The sequence below is a fragment of the Echinops telfairi genome, unplaced genomic scaffold (genome assembly GCF_000313985.2).
Source record: "Echinops telfairi isolate 266 unplaced genomic scaffold, ASM31398v2 ScPeMD7_2;HRSCAF=8, whole genome shotgun sequence".
NCBI lineage: Eukaryota > Metazoa > Chordata > Mammalia > Afrosoricida > Tenrecidae > Echinops > Echinops telfairi.
In genome coordinates this window covers 26,192,237-26,213,701 of record NW_022103898.1, presented here as the reverse complement: position 1 = coordinate 26,213,701, position 21,465 = coordinate 26,192,237, and the positions used below count along the sequence as shown (strand labels likewise).

At 43.6% G+C, this 21,465-nt stretch overlaps 1 protein-coding gene across 5 annotated transcripts in view; it reads left to right on the top strand.

Moving 5' to 3' along the window:
* Positions 1-21,465, top strand: part of ANO4 (anoctamin 4) — a 390,715-nt gene that overhangs the window by 284,489 nt on the left and 84,761 nt on the right. For all 5 annotated transcript variants that reach the window (XM_045292178.1, XM_045292181.1, XM_045292174.1 and 2 more), the window contains 5 exons: positions 7,367-7,422; positions 10,370-10,491; positions 14,073-14,207; positions 15,564-15,660; positions 20,362-20,422. In XM_045292178.1, the coding sequence (XP_045148113.1) occupies positions 7,367-7,422; positions 10,370-10,491; positions 14,073-14,207; positions 15,564-15,660; positions 20,362-20,422 (471 nt within the window). The remainder of the gene's footprint in view (positions 1-7,366; positions 7,423-10,369; positions 10,492-14,072; positions 14,208-15,563; positions 15,661-20,361; positions 20,423-21,465) is intronic.

Here is a 21,465-nt window from a genome sequence, read left to right as displayed (position 1 = left end):
CCATGTGTTGCTGGCCACTGTGTACTGCAAAAACTGGGCACTGTAGCCCTCACTGCGCAATGGGTTACGAATTGAGCTCCTAACGGCGAGGTTAGCAGTTTGAAATCACTAGCCTCTCCAAGGGAGAAAGATGAGGTCTTCTACTCCCATAAGGAGTTGCAGTCTCAGCAGTCTCAGAAACTCACAGCAGGACTATTCCACCCTCGTCTGTAGGGCCACTGTAAGTCGAAACTAACTGGATGGCAGTGAGCTTGGGTTTCTGATTGAAGCCTTGCACTGCAAAAACCTGCCAAAAGTCACAAGCACACTGCCACCAGAAAGCGGAACCTCTCCCTCCTCCAGTGTCTCTGTAGTGCCCTCTACTGGCAACATTTAGCATTGTGCTGGCAGTCCAGGAAAAGTAGTTACAGGGTTATAGTGTCACCTGTCGGGCAGCTAATCTAAAGATCAGCAGTTCGAAACTACCCACCATGTTATGGGGGAAAGGTGCGGCTTTCTACTCCCATAAAGATTTACAGTCTTGGAAACCCACAGGGGCAGTTCCACTCTGCCCGATAGGGTCACTGTGGGTCAGAAACAACTTGATGGCGATGAGTTGGTTGTTGGTCTCATAAGTGCAGAACAGGCAATGAAGATGCTTTGGGAACTGAAGGACAATAATTGATAACTGGCCTATGGCCAAAAGGGCCTGCTCATCTAGCAGGCGGGTGTAGACCAGAGGGAATAGATTTATTTTGTTAGCTGTTAGAGACAGGAGTCTAAAAGGTCTCCGTGGGTTAGAACTCTCACCAAATCCACCAAGCTGGTGTACTTGTTTGTAAATGTACAGTTCTACACGGTTCATATTTTGGTGTTCTACATAATTTCAGTATAACTTTAACTACTTTTTGTCGGTATTCATTCATCCACAGGACTTTTTGACAAAATTCGAATCTCCTACACATATTTTTCTTTTTATCTTTCTTTTTTTTTTGTTTTTTTTTTGTTTTTTTTTTTTTTTTTTTTTTTTTTTTTTTTTTTTCTGTTTTTTTGTGTGTTTTTTTCTTTTTTTTTCTTTCTTTTTTTTTTTCATATTTTTCATTTTGCTTTTAGTTCACAGCTAACTGTGGACAAACTAAAAAGACAATGAGTGCAAGGAAGATTATTAGGGCAGTTACTATTTGGGATTATTTCATAGAATGAAATTACTCCAAAAACAGTTTTCAATAATATTAATTTTACCTTTTGTAGCACACCTGATAATTGATTAAGGTGCCCAGGTAGCATAATAGGTTACTCATAATGGGTTACTCATAATGGGTTACTCATAATGGGTTACTAACTGAAAGGCCAGCAGTTCAAGCCCACTTGCCATTCTGTGGGAGAGAGATGAAACTATCTCCTCTCATAGAGATTGGCAGCCGTGGGAATCTGCAGGGTTTTCTACCCTGTCTTATCAGGTCACTATGAGTCAGAATCGAGTCGATGGCAGTGAGTGTTGAGTTGTAATTCATTTCAACACGTGTGTGAAAAACCTGCCTCTGAAAACTTCCAGTCAAGATACGAAGTGCCTTAATCCTAAGAGGACTGTCTGATTTATGCATCATTTTATCATCATTGCCTAGCATAGTGCCTGACATATAGTAGGAATTCTGTATTTGAAACAGGATTGAAGATCCTTTCAACTCAATCAGATGTTCCCTACAACCTTACAAAATCAAAAACTGTACACCAAGACCATGCAAATATTATTCTGCCAGATTTTTGTCTCCTAAAAGGTGTGTTGTTTTCACAACCAGTCAAGATGGAGACAAAGGGGTGCAGAGTGGTTGTTTGAATGTTCTGAGAAAGGGTCTTTCTGAAAGACTCTCACATTGGATAAAGAGTGAGTCTATTCAAAAATCCCAATATTTTGAAAATACAAAATGATGAACTGGGAAAGTAGCCAATTAGAAAACTCAATCACAGGGAAAATTATTAACTCAAGATTGGACATTATGGGAAAAAAATATGGAGTAACCTACAACAGATTTCCATTGACCTCATGTTTCATTATCAAATTTGGTTTCATATAAAGGAGAAACATATTACAGTAGTAGGGAATTTGATTTCTTGATAGAATTCATGTTGATCCAGTGTTATTTTCTGCCTGAAACGCTTTCTGAACATGGATTCTTGAATGAACCAACATTGTTTACAGATGATATGAAAATACTGATTTGTACACATTACTCATAAGGATCTTTCAATGAAGTATAAACTGCCACTGTACAAGGTTCTCAGCCTTAGTCTGAATGTTTTATCATTGTGAAAATTAAATTTGGAGAAACCTACTTACAAAATGGGCTCACAATGCAAGAAAGAGTTATTTAACAATAGCTCACTGCCATCAGTCGATGCTGACTCTTAGCAAGAACCTATAGGACAGGGTAGACCTGCCCCCTCTGAGTTTCAGAGACTTTAACTCTTTAAAGCAGGGGTCCTCAAACTTTTTAAACAGGGGGCCAGTTCACTGTCCCTCAGATCCATTGGAGGGCCAGACTATAGTTTTAAAAAAAAACTATGAACAAATTCCGATGCACACTGCACATATCTTACTTTGAAGTAAAAAAACCAACAGGGCATTAACACCCGGCGGGTCAGATAAATGTCCTAGGTGGGCCACATGTGACCCGCAGGCCGTAGTTTGAGGACGCCTGCTTTAAAGGAGTAGAAAGCCCTGTCTTTCTCCTGGTGCGGCTGGTGGTTTGGAACTGCTGACCTTTGGGTTAGCAGCCCCACTCGCAACCACTACATATAAAAACCACTGGGATTGATTTTTTTTCAAAATGGATCCATGAAGGAAGTGAACAAAGTGATAAGCTTCGATGCCTAGCTACGTTTTCAGTTTGCAGAACCAGGCTAAATTCGACTTACAGAAGTTGTCCTGGGACTATTTCATTAGGCTCCTGTGAATCTTATGGTTTCTAGTACTTGAGATGTTTCAAAGTCATTGGTGACGTATGTGAAATTCTCAATAGAGATGACCCAAAGTCAAAAGTTTTCTACATCATCACTCACTCAGTACATATTAATTATTGAGGGCCTCTTCTGTGCCAGGCAAAATACAGGGTCCTAAAGCTAATAATATGTAACTGTTTTCCTTAGACAGTTGGTCTTAGTGTCTAGCACCATAAAGCATCTTCTTAGTGTGTTGCTGTACACATATATCGAAGCGGTGGTTGAAAATAAAGCTATAGGACCACCACTATATTTCAGTTCGTGTTAGGATCTGGATCTACAGTGTAGATAGCTTCATCATACGAGCATCTGAAGAACATTAAAGATGCTGTTGTCATCACCCCCACTGAGCTGAACTTTAGGAAGTAGCCAACTTCGTGACTTGAAAGAACTTTAGAAATCAACAGATCAGGTTTCCACTTCTGGCCAAGACGGAGGTAACAAACTATAAAACACAGGCGAGAGAAACTGAGGAAGACTGAAATAAACGGAGAGCTACACCCTGTCCGCGGCTCAGAAGGCTGGATTGATGTTTTTTAAATGTCGGTTCTCTCCAGATTGATTCATGGTTTCAATGTAGTCCCAATCAAAGTATCAGCAGGGTTTGGTTTGTTTATGGAAATTGATAAGCTAATTCAAAATTTATAGGAAAATTAAAGGACCTGAAGTGGTCAAAACAACTTTTAAAAAGAGCAAAGTGGAACAACAAAGATATGTCAACAAAACAGATCTGATTTCAAGAGCTATTATTATAGATCTAAGAGAATCAAGACAATGTGGGTGGTGTTAATGTAAAGATATCTAAAGGATAGAGAATCTAAGAGAAGACCTGCAAGTACATGGACAGGTTCTTTTTCACAAGGGCAATGCAGCAGACAAAGAGGTGGGGACAAGTCAATATCAGTCTGTACAAAGAAATGAATTTCAATCCATCTATAAGAATTTACTCAAAAATGGATCAGGTGTTGAAATGTAAAGTTAAAACATCACGTCTTTCAGAAGAAAACACAGGAGGAAATCTTCATGACCTTGAGTTAGGCAAAACTGCTCACCTGCAGCACCAAAAGTAAATCAGAAACTGAAAGTGGATGAACCAGACGTCATCAAACCTCACGTCTTTTCTTTGAAGATAGGATTAAGAGAATAGACGAGAGAAGTCACAGACTGAAAGAAAATATTGTCAAAGCATGTGTATAATAAAGGGCTTATATCTAGAATATATTAATTTTTTTTATAACTCACTGCCATCGAGTCAATGCAGAGTCACAGTGACCCTGTATGACAGGGAGAACTGCACTCGGCATAGAAAGCCCCCGTCTTTCTGGTGGTTTCAAACTGTGACCCAATGGTGAGCAGCCCACTGCATAAGTACTACGTCACCAGGGTTCCTAGAATATATAAAGGACACTGAATCATCAGTACTTTAAAATAATTTTCATGGGCATAAATCTTGAATAGACATCTCAACAGAAAATATATAAAGATGGCAAATAAGTATCTGGAAATTTTCAGTGTCATTCGTTCCATTACAGAAAAGTAAATTTAAAGCCACAGTGAGATACAACTTCATGCCTATTTGAATGGCTAAAATTTAAAATGCGAACCACAGCAAGTGTTAGTAAGGATGTGGAAGGACTGGAGCAGGCCTACATTGCTGGTTAGAATATAAAATTGTACCACTGCTTCAGAGAACAGGTTAGCAGTGTCTTTTTAAAAAGAAACCATATCAAATATGATTGATGAAATGATCTTTAAAAAAATTAACCATGTATCTGCCATATAACCCAGCCAGCCATTCCACTTGCAGGTATTACCCCGAAGAAAGGAAAGTATAGCCCATACAAAGACTCTTTGTTACCAGTAGTCATAAGGAGGACTGACTTGGGTTCCTAGCAGTTTTATTTTGTACCAGCCAAACACTGGAAGCACTCCAAATGCTTATCATTAGAGGAAGAAGATATGTCCAGATTGTGGTATAGCCAACTGACGGAATACTACTCAGAGTAAAAAGGAAGGGTCTAATATGCACAACAACATGAAGGGCTCAAAGCAATTGTGCTACATGAAAGAAATGAGACAAAAGAGCACCTACGGTATAAAATGGTAGAAAATTTGAACTAGTTGGTCTTGATCAGTATTTTCTTTGGAGGTGTTATGAAGGGTAAAGACAGTCCAAAGGCATCATCCAATTTGGAGGATGATGGATAAATTCACTATTTTAGTGGTGCTCATGGAATAGTGATGGAGTAATGGTTACACGTTGAGCTGCAATCTGCAAGGTCAGCAGTTCAAAACCACCAGCGGCTGTACTGGAGAAAGATGGGCTTTCTACTCCAATAAAGAGGTACAATTTCGGCAACTCACAGGGTCAGTTCTACCCTGTCCTATAGGGTCTTTATAAATGGACTCAAGGCAGTGAATTTGGGGATTTGTTTGGTTTGGATGGTTTCATGGGTATATAACTACATCAAGCCTTTAAAATGTTTTGTTTTAAATATGTGAAGTTTATTACATGTCAGTTGCATCTCAATAAAGAAGTTCCTGAATGGTGCAAACAATTAACACAGTGTGGGTTGCTAGCTGAAACGTTGCTGGTTTGGGTCTATGCAGAGGCACCGAGGAAGAAAGGCCTGGTGATCTATGTAGAGAAGAATGATGTAGGGATGGCATCCGACCACCTCAGCTTCACAAGGGGAAGGAAAAGCCCCATCATAAGCATCAGCTGGCCAAGGCCAATGCTGATGGGGCTGAGATCAGACGTGTCTCCGCTCTCCAGTCATCCCTCCCAGGGCACTCGGCTTCTCAGCTGGGTTGGATAATTCATTGCAATGGTCACACCCAACTCACAGACAACACTCATGATTGTGGAGTTTATTGATAAAGTTAACAGCATTTAAATGCGCAGGCGGGACAGTCTCTTCTCAGCTATGCTCACAGGCAGGCCATATGGCATCGGAGCCACACAGCCTCTGCCCTGCTCAAGCAATATTACAGAGCTCTTTTATGGCTGTCAATAAATGCCCAACAAGCCTCAGCCTTCAAATGTGCCGCTCTCTATTGGTGGGTCAACAAACCTAGCTTTCCCAGTTAAGTGCTTGGGGGAGGTTCCCCATGCCACCAGCAGCCTCCTCCTGCCCAAAGACACTCAGCTTCCCTTGGTCCATGAGGTGGGGAGTCCACTGCTTGATCACACACTCGGGCTCCTGGTTCTGCTGCTGTGGCTCCGCTGGGCGTCAAAGCTGTCTCCTGGATCCAGAAGGCTTAATGGACAGGATTCTCCGGGTCCAAAGGGCACCCTCCACTCCTGGCATTTCTTTCCTGCTGGTAGAGAGATCTGCCCTCCTTCCACAGCCTGCACCTGAGATGGCTCATTTTATACCCAGCAGGGTGGTACTCATAATTAACCCTGTCAACAACTACAACTAAATCCTATTAGTATTTTACCCACCATCTCCTCCTCATACCAGTCTGGAAATGTTCATTTGGTAAGAATAGGAAAACTATGGCTAGAAGAGTCATAACTAAATTGCAGTCTACTTCAAAAAGTATAAATCAACGATCACAGACTCTGTGGTACACAGCCCTACTTTCACCCCTGGGGGGAACCATGAATAAGAATCAGCTCCACAGCAACTAGTTTGGTCTTGGTGTGACTTCCGTGAAGATCTTTTACAAAGAGCAGTGTATTCAATCCTTTCACTCACAGCTGTCAAGGCGATTCAACTCAGGGGCACCATAGAACAGAGCAGAGCTGTCCCTGTGGGTTTCCAAGACTGTAAATCACTGCAGAACTAGAAAGCCTCATTTTCTCCCACTGAGTGGTGGTGGTGGTTTTGAACTGCTGAGCTTTTGGTTCAGCCCAACACGTGACCCACTCTAATACCAGGGCTCCCTGTCCAACCCAATACCCCATTTTATAGACAAGAAATTTGAGGTCTGAAAACAAGAGCACTTGTTCAAAGTCATATCACTGGTCCGAAGCAGAGGAGTTAATTAAGTCCATGTTGAAGCTTCTTAACAAAAACAGAAGAACTCCTGGCAGTAAATCGCTTTAATGTATGATCGATTAGACCACTCTCTCAGTTCATTCCCTTCTCTGTTGTGCCTATGCCTGTACTAAGTGTGCTTCGTAGTTTATTTATCTTTGAAAACCTGAATCTTGAGACCTTGAGCTCACTCTCCCATCAGATCACAAAGTTTTTTGTTTAGTTTAGTTTTTTCCTTCCTAAACTCTTGGTGTCCTCAAATGGATTGAATCACTTTGGGAAGGCTGGAGTGTTGTGTTTTTGTTTTTTCTAAAATTAAAAGGACCATCCTCACATTGGTTTTGAGCATTGTGGGGATTCAAACGTGTGCTGATTTTAACTAGACCCTTTCGTTTATTTAGGTCTGAATCGTTTGCTTACCAATGGCTCCTATGAAGCTGCATTTCCCCTGCATGAGGTATTGTCATCTCTTATCATCTTCTCTTAGTTCCAACTTCTTATTACTGAACTCAGCTTTGAGGGATAAAGCCAGTGAGCATGTTGATATGACATTTGTTCATAAGAACTTACTCTGTTCACTAGGTGTTTAGTGAAAGGCCGCCTGCCACTGGGAAGTCTCTCCCAGCACAGATTTTATTTCTGTCTCGTGGCATGTCATTGAAAAAGAGTGCTTGAACAAAAAGCCACTTAGCACGAATTCACAGGACTGTAAGTCATAAAATTAAAGAGGCATTAGACATTTGCATGAGGCATCAGACTCAGGGGAAACCGTTCTTGAAGTGTATAGCCCAGGCAGCAAAGAAATGCATAGCTTTGCCTTGAAACAGTGGAAGAAAATCATGTTGTAAAGTTGATGGCAGCCAGAGGACGAGAAATGGAAATTAATAGTATTTTACTCATTACTGCTCATCCAAGATGTATAAGTATTCTCCTTATTTACTGCATGATAGTCACCACATATAAATACGCTCATCAATGTAGTTGTGGATATGATTGTGTCTATTTGGAGATTGGATCTTGGATTGTAAAAGCTAGAGTTTGTTTACACATTTGTCAGGGATGTGATTCTCATTATTGGTGAGAGATCACTGTAAACCTCATGATATAAACCCGATTCTATAGGCCTCCCACGCTGTGGCATCTAGCATATGAAGATCAATGTCATGACTCCAGTTATCTGACATTGTTGTTGTTGTTAGATGCCATCCAGTCCATTTAAGCTCGTAGCGACCCTGTGCACAACAGACGGCAACACTGCCTCGTCCTGCTCCATCCTCACAGGGGTTCCTACCCCTGAGTCCCTAAGTGCAGCCACTGCGTCCGTCCATCTCCTGGAGGGCCTTCCTCTTTTGACTGCCCCTCCCCTTTACCAAGCATGCTGTCCTCCAGGGACTGGCCTCTCCTGACAATATGTCCGACGCATGTAAGACAAAGTCTTGCCATCCGTGTCTCTAAGGAGCACTCTGGCTATATTTCTTCCAGGACAGATTTGTTTGTCCTTTCAGGGGTCCATGCCACTTTCAGTGTTCTTCTGCAGCACCACAACTCAAAATGCATTCAACATACCATCTGATACAAATCAGCAGATTCAATGCCAAACTCACTGTCCTCCGGTAGAGTCGGACTCATCACAACCCTCTCAGAGGAAACAGAACCTCTCTTGGGGGTTTCTGTAACACCTTACAGGAGTAGAAAGCCTCAATCCTTCTCCTGCACAGAGGCTGGTGGTTTCAAACTGCTGACCTTGTGGTTAGCAGCCCAATGCATAACCCACTGCAGCACCAAGGTCCTTCTCACACTCACTAGCCCGATTGAAACTACTGTTAGATTGATCTTCAGCGCAGTCTTCTCTTAAAAAACAAGCCCCCAGTCATCAAGTCTATTCCAACTCATAGCGACCCCCTAAAAAGGCTTTCTGAGATTGGGGATCTTTCGGGGAGCAGTCTTCTCTTTCCCCTGCAGAGCCTCTGGTGGGTTAAAGAATTGACCTGTGGTTAGCAGTCCAGAGCTTGTGGGGTGGGGGCTGGGGGTGGAGATAAAAACCTTGATAGTCTACCAATTGCTATTTGAGAAATCCATCTGTAGAAGGCAAGTTCCTCCAAAATAAAAAACAAAAAATGTTTTGGTTGGATTACTATGTTTCTTCTCTTGATTTTAAAACAGAAGGAGGATATAAAAGGTGAGACCAAAGGTGGGGGCAGGGCAGGGAGTCTTGTTTATTAAGGAAGCTAGAAGCTGTGGTCTGAGAGCCCATTTACAGTGGATGCGTTTTGAAGAGCACCTTCCTTGTAGATCAACTGAAGGAAACCCTGTGAGAGGAAGTCCCCAAAGCCATGATTGGGGAGTCCTGGGGGGCAATGGTAAGGTGCTCAGCTGCTAACCAACAGTCAAACCCACCAGCTGCTCAGGGGACAAAGCATGGCCATCGCTCACAGGAAGAGGCCAGCATAGGCACATAGACGGGGCAGGTCTACTCTGCCCTCGAGGGTCGCTATGAATATGAATCAACTTGGGAGCACCCAGCAACATCATGCTGGCACTGCCCAGGGAAGAGTTTCAGGGATAACTGCATCTTCCCTGCTCCCCAGCCCTAGCTGGGTCCAGAAAGAGCAGGGTTGGAGCCATGGGTGATAGGGCAGCATTGGGCTAAGTTGTGGGTGTATGGGTACAAAGATGTCTGAGGAAACATAGCTATAACGGTCACAGCGCAACACAGGGCCTTGTGCACGGCTCTCTTTCAAAATCCCATGAAAAGCCTTGTGTTCTGGGAGAAGAGAATGTGACTATGTTATGCCCCTTCAGAAAGCTCCTTTTCTGTTTGAGAAACTACAGGTGCCACTGACCGACCTCCAATGAACCCCCGCCTCTCTGGCCCTTGGTCTCCCCATTTGGTCCATGAGGAGATTGAGTGGCTGTAAACTGTTAGAATTCCAAGAGGTGACTTCTGGGTGTGCTTCTAGTTGGGCCAGGAGCCACTGGGGCTCAACAACTACTTCTCCTGCAGAGGCCGGGAAAGGAAAGACTGAGTCTTGGGCACAAGCTCTGGACTTGACATTTCATTCAAAGCACAGAACAAACCAAGCGAGACAGATAGAACTAGTTCCCTGATGGAAGAGGTCGTTGAGGTTCAGGGAGGTGTGGGGGCTTGTCTGGGTTCTCATAGTTAAAAAGTAGAGAACTAGAGTGGAACTCAGTGCCAGCCTGTTTGAGCCTAGCAAGCATGCCCACAGACACATCAGGAAGACAACGTCCAGAACTAATCAAACTGCATAGACTTTTGACCGTTTGGACCCATCCTCTCACCGCCCTTTCTCCCTCTGCCATAAGGGTTTAGTCTTGCTGTCAACTATTCCGCAAAGCCCTGGTGCCTGTTCCCTCACCAGCAGTGGTGTTTTCTATCCCAGGGAAGTTACAGAAGTAAAAACTCCATTCGGACCCATGGAGCGGAAAACCACCGGCACCTGCTCTACGAGTGCTGGGCCTCCTGGGGGGTGTGGTATAAGTACCAGCCTTTGGACCTTGTAAGGTGAGTTTTTAACTGGCTGCAAAGACACAACTAGTACAGAGTGAGTAGGGCCAACTGCCAGCAGAGATGAGCCTGTGTGGAGAAAAAGGTCGGAGGTACACAGCTCTTGCTCAAGCCTGGCTTCTTCCCAAGAGGGCAACTCGCTAGGGAGCTGTGGGCCACTTGGTAGACCAGTTCTCCCTCTGATGATGGCATTTTCTTCAGCAGAACTTGAAGAAGAGTCCACAAGGGAGCTCTGAAGGGGTTTCAAAAGCCCAGAGAAATCCCATTCTCTTTTCATTCCATTTTTCCACAAACTCTCTGAAGCCCCTTTGGGTATGAGACCCATCAAGTAGCCTGTAGGACTGCACCAGGAACAGGTCTTAGAAAAAGTTTCCACAGCTTAGAGATGTGAGAAATAAGATAAAATGCACTAACACTATGCAAGTCAGAAAGCTAAGGTGCTGTGATTTTGATGAATTTTGGAGTTGTTTTTATTACAAATTATTTATTTTAAAAGCTTAGCCATTTAATATACACAGTTTAAATGAAAAATTAAAAGGCTGTTTTAATCTCCAGGTCATAAAAAACCTATCAACTTTTAACCTATGCTAATTTTGCAGTGAAAGTGTATGTCTTGAAACTTTCTCTATCTGCCCAACTCTTTGCCAGAGCCAAACTATTCTCTGACATCTTATTCATGGAGAGGCTGTTTGTTAAGATGGAGTAATAATGGTCCACACTTCACGGGTTCCTTGTTAAGGAGAAATCATGTCTCATTTCCCAGACCAGTTTTACTTGTTTCCCTTTTACTGGGACCCTAAAAAATTTGAACGTGGGGTGGGGGGTGGGAGGTTGATGATAAGACATCTCATTTTCCATTTCATCTCCCTGGAGAGGCATTCATCCTTCCAAAACCCGTTCCCTGGTTAGCTAGTGTTCACTCCTGCGAATCCAAGGGCAGTGATGGATTGTGCCCTCTTCTGTGCGTTGGCGACAAATGACCTGTAGGATCTGGGTGAGTGGAGAATATTTTCTGAGATGAGATCATTTGCCTAGGACTGGTCACAATGCATGATAAAGCCGTGGAGGGGCTAAAAATAAAAACAAATTCTCTTCCCAGACTCAGTCGCATATTATAGTAGTGTCTTGATTAAACATTCCAGAAAATTGCTGCAGGCAAAACATCGCCCATCAATGAGAGTATTTTGATTAAGATGCGGTTGGTCAATGAGTCTTAATTAAGCACCTACTGTGTTTCTAGTGCTGTGCTAAATACTGTTGGCAAAGACAAATAGAAGCCATGGTCTCTGGCTTCAGGGAACTCAGCGTTTCTTTTCAGGACAACAAGCTTCATTACTTCGGACAGCTAGAAAGCAACACAGGACCATCTGCAATGAGGACGGTGTGTGACAGAGCCCAACCATTTTACAATGGTTCACACAAAGGAAAAGGATGGGTGTCGGCCGGCGTCTCTGTGGAAGGGAGGCTTTGCAGATCTGAGCCCTGGAAGAATCCCTGTGTTGGCCAACAGGAAGAAGAATGGAAAGGCCAACCAAGCCTTGACTAGAAGACAGTTATAGAGCACTATGGGAGTCATGGCTTAAACGGTTCTTGTTCTCTTTGTTCCTTGTTCTCAAATCGGACCACATTTTGGCGTCTCCTACATCCCTGCCTTTATCTGTAGCCCGAACTATGGCAAGAGTCCTCTGTACTCGATTTCTCTTTTCCCCCACTAGTCCCGCTTCCCATCTATTCTTCAACTGACTCTCACAGTGATCTTTTCAGAATATGAACCTGATCATGCCCTCAACTGGTTAAAACCGTTGATGGTTTTCACACAGAACAACGCATTCCGCCTGGCCTACAGGAATCATGGAGTCCTTGGGTGATGCAGATTCAGCTGCTGCTGATGAAGTTGGATGGGTTGAGTCCACCCAGACATGCCGCCAAAGATAGGCCTGGTGATCTGCTTCTGAACGCCAACCCACTGAAGACCCTAGGACAGTGGTTCTCAACCTTCCTCATGCTGCGACCCTTTCATACAGTTCCTCATGTTGTGGTGACCACCGCCCCCCCAACCATAAAATTATTTTCGTTGCTACTACTTAACTATAATTTTGCTACTGTTATGAATCGGGCAACCCCTTTGAAAGGGTCGTTTGACCCCAAAGGGGCTGGGACCCACAGGTTGAGAACCGCTGCCCTAGAGAGCAGTGGTTCTACTCTGACACTCATGGGGTCATGCATTGGAGTCCGCAGTGACTGCTTTGCCTATAAGGTCCACCCTCCATTTCTCCAGCCACCTCTTATTCTCCATGTTCCAGCTGCATGGTCCTTATTTCGCCCGATCCTTCCGAACACGTGGTCTGGGGTCTTCGTATATAATGTTCCTCCTGCCAGAACACTCTCCTGTCTCCATCCCCACCTGGCGGATTCCTGCTCATCAGCCCCGTGGTCACTTCCTCAGCAAAGTCTCCCTGACTAGAGTGATCAGATGCTCTTGTTAACATATTTTTGTAGAATCATTCTACTTCTGTCACTCTTTTCTCAAGTTTGTAATTATAAACTTGAGTGTAATTGATTAACGTGCATCTTCCCTTCCAGCCAGAGAGCCCCACGAGAGCAGGAGCTAAGCTCATTTTGCTCACCATTGTGTTCTCAGCACTTAGCACAGTACTGGGCACAGAATAGATGCTTGTTATTTGCTGACTGCATAAATGAATAGAGGATTTCATAGACGCACAGTGGAAGATGGCGTAAATAAATAATCCTATGCTTTTAGGCGTAAATAAATAATCCTAATCACCCCAGGAGGAGGGCAATAAATGGTATTTGGTAACAGATGCTCAACATATATTTATATAGCATGGTAATTAAAAAATTAGATAATTCTTAAATTACACTAAGAAATATTGAACTTTGAAATTGTAAAATGTAGCTGTTAAAGTGTGAAAAGCAGTTTGGATTTTATTCCAACACAAGGTGATCACATTAACAATGACATTTAAGGAATAAAGGAAAACCGAGAAACTCCCTGGACACTTGCAAACTTCACAGGTCACTGGGTGCCAGGCAGCAGTCTAATCTCAAGTGTGAGACAACAGAAAAATCTTTATAGAAATAGATGGTAATGTCTGTGCCAAGACATCACAAAAGATGAAGATTTGCTTTCCATCATTGGCTTATCTTCGAGCTTAATAGTTTCTAGAATTATTTTCCTTCTAATATTCCATGAGTCTACCATTGTAAACATCTGGTAAAGCTACAAAATATTGAAAGAGATGCATAAAGGTTTTCACAGTAGCTCTGTTTCCTGTTTTGAGAGACGCAGATGAGAGTGCACACCTAGAGATGTACACGCTCCCTTGGGAAGGAGGAAGCTGAGCCTATGTGTGGGCGTCAACTCCTCGAATTCCCCTGGTTTCTTATTCACCAGGGGTTCTTAGTTCCTGAGGAGTCTCTTTGTTCTGAATAAATTTGTGTGTCGTGTCCTTTTATGGAAGGGCTAGACTATATTGCTTCGGTAGAGTCATAGAAGAGGGAGCTGCTTCACTTTACACACTTCACCATCACTTGCAAGGTCATTGTGTCTCAAACAGGCGGTACTTTGGAGAGAAGATCGGCTTGTATTTTGCCTGGCTGGGCTGGTACACCGGCATGCTCTTCCCAGCTGCCTTCATTGGACTCTTTGTGTTTTTGTATGGAGTCACCACTCTGGATCACTGCCAAGTCAGGTACGGGGGCTCTTTAGTAAGCCTGACTTTTGCTGAGCATTTACCAAAGACTTTTTGGGGCTTGGGGGTATCCAACACTATGGATTTAGATCCCCAGGTTGACTTCCCCTCCCAATCTCTCGTAGAAAAGTCCAGGTGGGTCATTCCCCTAGCTTCCCATTGTCAGGGGTGCTGTGATCTTTGGCTACTTGTGAAGTCAAAGTGGTAGCTCAGTGGTGGAATTCTCACCTTCTAGAAGGGGCACCTGGGTTCAGTTCCTGAGTGATAGCACTCACACCCAACCACGGCCCATTTGTCAATGGGCGCTTATGTACTGCTTTGATGTAGAACTGGTTTCAGCAGAGCTTTGGGTCTAACAGACTAGGAAGACAGACTTGGCGATCGGATTCTAAAGCCCAGCCTATGAAAACCCTGTGGATCCCACCAGGCTGATCCACAGCTGTTTGTGGGAATAGCGCAGGTCCAGGCCTTACGCCATGCCCTTGTGTATATGGAGCCCCCATAAGTCAAGGGCCAACTTAATGGCAGCTAACAAGAATCCATGATACATCCCCAAAACAAATGACTTCTATCCGCCAGCAAAATGAGTCTCTTAAATCTTTCATCATAGTTCTTTCAACTACCACTAAAAAATACCGGGGTAACCATCCTTTTTTTATGAATCCTGTTTTTTTCAAACCTCAGCCAAAAAACATCTCCCCACCTTGCTGACGCCTTGAGAATGGTTCAGTGGGGAGAATGGTTCTTGTTACTCTCACCAGAACATAGCTTTAAGGTATCCGTGGAGATTTTATTGCAATAAAATAATGAATGTGGCTTTTAAAAATTATGACAAAAATAAGAGAGAGAGAAATGGAGCCTACCACCTACAAAAAAAATCATTTATGTTCTGGTGAAATTGTTAACCAGATGCCAATTTCTCCCAGAACTAATATCCCTGGTTATTTTGAACTTATTCTCTATTCTTCCTTTTAATTCATCATACACACAAGTAAGGGCAGCACTGTTCCTTAGCTCACATTCCGTAGTTCAATCTGAAATGACTTCAAACCTGTGAAACATTAGGGATGATTTAGGGGTAATATGGCACATAACCACCAATGCTTTTGTGTATTTCCTTGAGTTTAACATATTAATGTGGCAAGCCAAGAAACAGCCTCATAAAAAAGTAAGCTTATCAAATTATAAAAGTGTGTAGGCCCTTGTTTACATTAACAGCACATGGGGCGCTGAAGCTTCTGGGGGCAGAACTGCAATCTACTGAACCTTATCAGTTGAACAGTTTGGTTCATTTGGAGGAGGGAGAAAGGCTCTTTTGCCATCAAATAGCAGTCATTTCTCTGTTCTCTTTTCCAGTAAAGAAGTCTGCCGAGCTATAGATATCGTCATGTGTCCTGTGTGCGATAAATACTGTCCGTTCATGAGGCTGTCAGACAGCTGTGTTTATGCCAAGGTAATTTCAAATATGGAGCATTTTAGATGGATTGAATTTAACTTTCTCTCTTTTCATATATAGCTGTGCATAGGCCTATATTCCTATCATTATATATTAATATAGTTATATATGTACATGCCTATATGTATACCTCTATTAATGTCTTTTGCCTCCTAGTTCTTTCCTCTATTTCCTTTTACTGTCCTCCTGCCCCACTATCATGTTTGACCTTCATTCGGCTCTCAGTACTTCCTCTCGGCTACTTTGCCCTTGATTGAACCCCACCAGGAATTCTATGCCCTCCTCACCACACCTTTCTCCCACCGAGAGGCTGGTGGGTTTGAACCATTGGTTAACCTTTCGGTAGCCGCCCAGTGCTTGAACCACTGTACCACCAAGACTCCCATATTGAGCACAATGCTTGGCTAATGGTATGACCTCAGTAAGTAGCAGAAGCCACCATTTCCCTCCTCTTTGTCATTATTGTCAAAAAGACCTAAATTTAAGCCCTCCCTCAGCCACTTGCCACCTTGACATTGGACAGACTCAGCCTGTGAGCCTGAGCTGCCTCATCTCTGAAATACAGGCAGTGGCACCTATCCGTTCTACCCCATGGCATGTCCTGAGGAGGGCAATAGAAGAGAGGCAATGAGGAAGTGCTTTGAATGAGACAAATAAACAGCGCCATGATTTCTAATCTGTCATTGCTCATAGTATGGCTTTATGAAAATTGTAGATGCTTCCATCAAATTCCTAGAGTGTGTCCTTTTTGTGTTGTTTTAACTAGAGGGGAAGTCACTTATGCAAAATAGTATGGGAGTTTGGGCGGGTTGCTCTATTGATAAGGTCTTTTCACAGATCCGCTGGCTGTGAGCTTGCACGGGTTCACAGTAGAGAAAGAGGATTGGCAGATTGGTACCTCTATGATCACTGAAGCTCCGGTTTGTCCAGTCATTCTGTTGGCATTGCGTACATTTGTGTATTTTAAATGTGAGAACATTTTGATAGGCGCCTGTGGAGGTGGCCAGTTTGTGTGGGAGGAACCACTGCAGTCAGCTATGATTGTAGAAAGGTCTGGACTCTCAGTATCTGCTGGAAGGACCGAAACAGACAAGGTGATCTCCCTGTGAATACACTGGTACAATTAGACTAGTGAGTAAGAAGAAATTGAGAAGATGACCTTGGAAAGTATAAACTTGCTGTGTTAGGCTAGGTTGACTAGAGAAATCCAGAGACACTCATGTGTGTAAGAAAGAGCTTTACATGAAAGAGCAATCGTATATTGAGAAAACATCCCAGCCAAGTTCATAAATCCGCTGTTAGCCCATATGTCCGATACTAGTCCATAAATTCCTCTTCGGATTCACGCAGCACTACTTCCAAAAGACCAGTCATTGAAAACCCGCAAAGCACAACTTCCAGGTAGATGCTAGCCTTCCCACTTTATAAATGGGGAAAGAGACTCAGAGAGGTAAAAGTTGTGCAGCCATGGTCACACAGCAGTAAGTAGCTGGGCCAAGCTTATCTTTAATACTCAGCCATGCTGAACTACAAGGTGTTTAACTTCTAGATGGGTGTTTCCCAAAATGTACCATACTGCCTGCGGGACGGCGGGGAGGGGGTTGTGGAATGATCCCAAGGGGCTGCAAAAACAGATGCTTACACTTTATCTCAGATTGGGGCCTATACTACCAAAGTTTTTTAATTGGCAGCAGTGGGGCACTGAGTGTTGTTCTGTTTTGTTTCCGAATAGGAGGCTGTGGGCCATATAGCTCTTAGATCTATGTTCTCGAAGTAAGATTCAGTCTGGATAGGAAATTTAGTAAAATGATGGCACAGTGGTTAACGTTGGGCTGCTAACCACAAGGTCAGCAGTTCAAAACCACCAGCTGCTCCATGGGAAAACAGATTATGCCTTGTAGTCCCATTAATAGAGTGGTAGCAAGTGTACAATTCTACTTGTCGTGATTGAATGATATGTTATATGTATTAAAACCCAACTAATAAAATATAAAATAAATTTTTTTTAAAGAGTTACAGTCTGGGAAACCCACAGGGGCAGTTCTTCCCTGTCCTATAGAGACACCATGAGTTAGAATCGCCTTGCTGGCAGGGAGGGACTAACAGAAGTTCAAACGGCTCAGAGAGGTAGAATTACAAGTCTGTCAGTGTAGCCCGGCATCCCTACATGCTGCCGCTCCAGCAAAGGGCCTCTTTGCTCAGAGCTTTGCATCTAAAACAAAGTAGTTTATGGAGACGGCATCCTTCCTGAGCAGTAATATGCTAGCCTTGGGGCTTAAGAAGTATAGGACTATGGGATGAATGCCCAAAGGCAGCTAGCCAGTCAGCACCTGCTGTGTTAGTCTGGGTAGACTAGAGAAACAAACCCAGAGACACTCATATGTGTATAAGAAAGAGGTTTATATACAAGAGCAACTGAATATTGAGAAAACATCCCAACTCAGTCCAGATCAAGTCCTTAAGTCCGATATTAGCCCATATGTCTGATACCAATCTACAAAGTCCTCTTCAGACTCATGAAAGACGTGCAATGACACCAAATGCAGGAATATCACAGACCAGTGGTTGCAAAGTCTTATGGATCCAGTGATGGTAGAAGCATCTCGGCGCAGCCTCGGTCTCCATGTGGCTCCTCCAGTTCTCAGGGCACAGGGTCTATCAGTGTAGTGCTATGTATCTCTTCAATAGAGCGTCTCAGGGAGTGAGCAGAGAGAGAGTGTGTCTCCTGCCTCCAAGGAGGAAATACAGGAGTTCCCAGAATTCTCAGGAGAAGGCCATGCCCACACAGAGGCCTCATTGGCTATGACCCAATTGACAGTCTAGACTCCACGCCTTCAAGACTCCATGCCTCCACTCTTAATCCTTTCAAGTCCCAAATGGACCCCAGATTATGTAACTACCACACCTGCCTACTTTAGACTCTTCAGCCAACAGGCCTTTCAGCATCCCTGATGTCACCCTGAGAACCCTAGCCCCCCCAGCTTGGCTGCTGTAGATGACTTCTGAAGAACAGGGAGCTCGGATTGCCCTGAGACTCTGTGACAAAGAGTCTAGAACAGGACTTAGCTATTCTCCCGCCTGTGCTCTCACGGCCGGAGGACTGCCACCTCACTGACAACCCCCCCCCCAACTCCCACTGCCCCCACACACACCAGCTTCACCGCTATGCCTGTGTATGAACACATCCCAACCCAAGGAAACCTTAACCCTCCTCTGAGGCTTATCAGGGACTTGTGTTTGTGTTTTGTTAGCTCCAGAATCGACCGTGTTCCTTCTCCGGTGACTTTTGGCAGGGACAGCCATCAACCTGTGCTAGCTCACCTTCTTAGTAAGAACCAGAGTCCCCTAGTGATTCAACCTGCATGACTCAGTTCAACATCCGTGATTCACATATTCCCCAACTCTAACAGGGAGAAGAAAAAAAAGTCTCTCTCCTGGGGAAAGACTAGTTGGTTCTATTTGAGTTGTGTGACCCGCAGGGGAGAACCCCGTTATCTGGAGAAGTAGGGAGAAGAGAAGGTAGCCAGATCAATGACAACCAGAATCTATTCCAGAAATGGCACTAATGGTGTAGGCTGCAAGTCAATACTCTGATAGAAAACACAAACCATTTCTACTGACTCCAAGTCAGTACCCTAGAAGACAAAGCAGACCCACCAGGCAGCAGTGGAGCTTCCAGCTCCGGTGCTCAGTGCTCAGCTCCCAATGTGCCGCCTACCGCTCCCTCTGGCCTATGAAATAATAGGCTTCAGACCTTTGTCCCCTGCTAGATGTCTGACGTGTGACTCATCTCTCCTATGTTAAAAAACCCAGGAGGCATAAGCTTTTGGAAGCATCTGCACCACTCTGTATCACCAGGAAAAGATCTGTTGATATGTAGCATTCTCTAAGGGCCAGTAAAGGAGGCTTTTAGAGTACTTTAAAATACCCCCCCAAAATAAGTTATGTGTTATGAAGGTATCAGTCATCATTTCAATTTGTCTTGGGCATCGTTGTGATTTGTACTGGAGGCAGAAATGAGGCTGGCAGTTTTGCACCGAGAAGAGATATTTTTGCTTTATGCTGTGGTTTTTGCAATAGAATATATTATCCTAGCAATAAAGTTTTTGCTAGCTGTCTGTGTGTGATATGTAGTAGGTAAATAACGTGATTACCCAAGGCTCTAATACAGGTGAAAGTGGATTTTGTTAATGGCTCTTCTCTCTCCTTTATAATGGTGAAATGCAGAGGGCAGTCCAGAAAATGTTGACTCAAAACGACAGACAAAATAGCCATGTTTCCCACGTGAATTCCTAGGGACCTCGTGGGACTATGGCCGCGCGTCTGACTCCAAAGTGAATTCATGAGAAGTTAACATCAGTGCTTGGCAAATTGGAAACTTTTAAGCAGCAGCATTACAACCATCCTGATCTTAAATATCCCCTATGCTTATGTCCCTGCACCCAGGCTTTTGTACAGCACACGTGGGGGCTGCAGATAGACAGTCCACTTGGCAATGTTCCCATAACAGGAACAGGTTCTCTCGTTTACATCTGAACTCCTTCACGGCAAAGGGGTGCCCTTTTACATTCTGGTTCAGCGCTGCTATCCCTAAAGAAACTCTGTAGCACACACTCGGTCGTGACTGCTGTGTTCACGGGCCGGGAGAAAGGCCTGCATTGGAATCTCACATGTTCACTGTGGTGCATATTGTTCCAGGTAACCCACCTTTTTGACAACGGAGCCACTGTCTTCTTTGCTGTTTTCATGGCGGTGTGGGGTAAGTGTTCCGTGAGGTGAGTTCCCATCCTCTGTGCTCCTTAGGAGTCTGATGGGACGGTACAGGGAAAGGTCCGAACACGCCGAGTTCACCTTTCCCCAAGAGGCAAGCTAGTATAGACTCGTTTGGTTTCTTTTCAATACTGTAGAGGAGAAGCCTGGGTCTTGTATCTGTTTGCTTTGATCCTTCAAGAATTTGAACAGCACTCCATTATTGGAGTAAAATTTGCCTCCTGTGATCAACAGATATAAAAGTTCTTGCACTGGCAGAAGCTCTGGCCCTGGCAGAAGATGCCCATTTTGGTATAGACAAGAGGGCTTCAAAAAGCTCATGGGAAAATTCCCCTACCCTTTCATTCCCTTTGTCCAGAACTTTCTGAAACCCCCTCACATAGGACTTTCTATTGTGAGTGGAAACTTCTTCCATCTGGCTCATGTCTAAGGACCCACCACTGCCTTTCTTCCAACTCTGGTCATCATGACCCCCTATTAGCAAGAGCCATGTGAGGGACTGGACTGAATTTTGCTATTTCAGTTCATAACAGTGTTGTTACTGTAGGGAGTCATCCAAGAGAGGCAATATCTCCATAGTAACAGGGTGCAGTAGGAACATGCAAATCTTTGGAAGTAGCAGGACTTGGTTCAAATCCCAACTTCACCACTTTATAGGTTGTGTGACTTTAGGAATTTACTAATCCCACCTCTTTGTAATTGGGTTTAATTAAATCTATAGAGCCAAATAATAACCAAATATTTAATTTAATAGTATATAAAACATCTAGAGGAATTAATACTAAACAGAGTATCGAGAGATAAACTTTTTTCAGCTATTTTTAGTATGATTTGATTTTTTAAGAACATTTTATTAAGGGCTCTTATAGCTCTTGTAACAATCCATACATCTATTGTATCAAGCACATTTGTACATATGTTGCCATCATTATTTTCTAGACATTTGTTTTCCATTGAGCCCTTGGTGTCAGCTCCTCTTCCCCACCCCCACCCTCATGGCCTCTTGATAGATTATAAATTATTATTATTTTC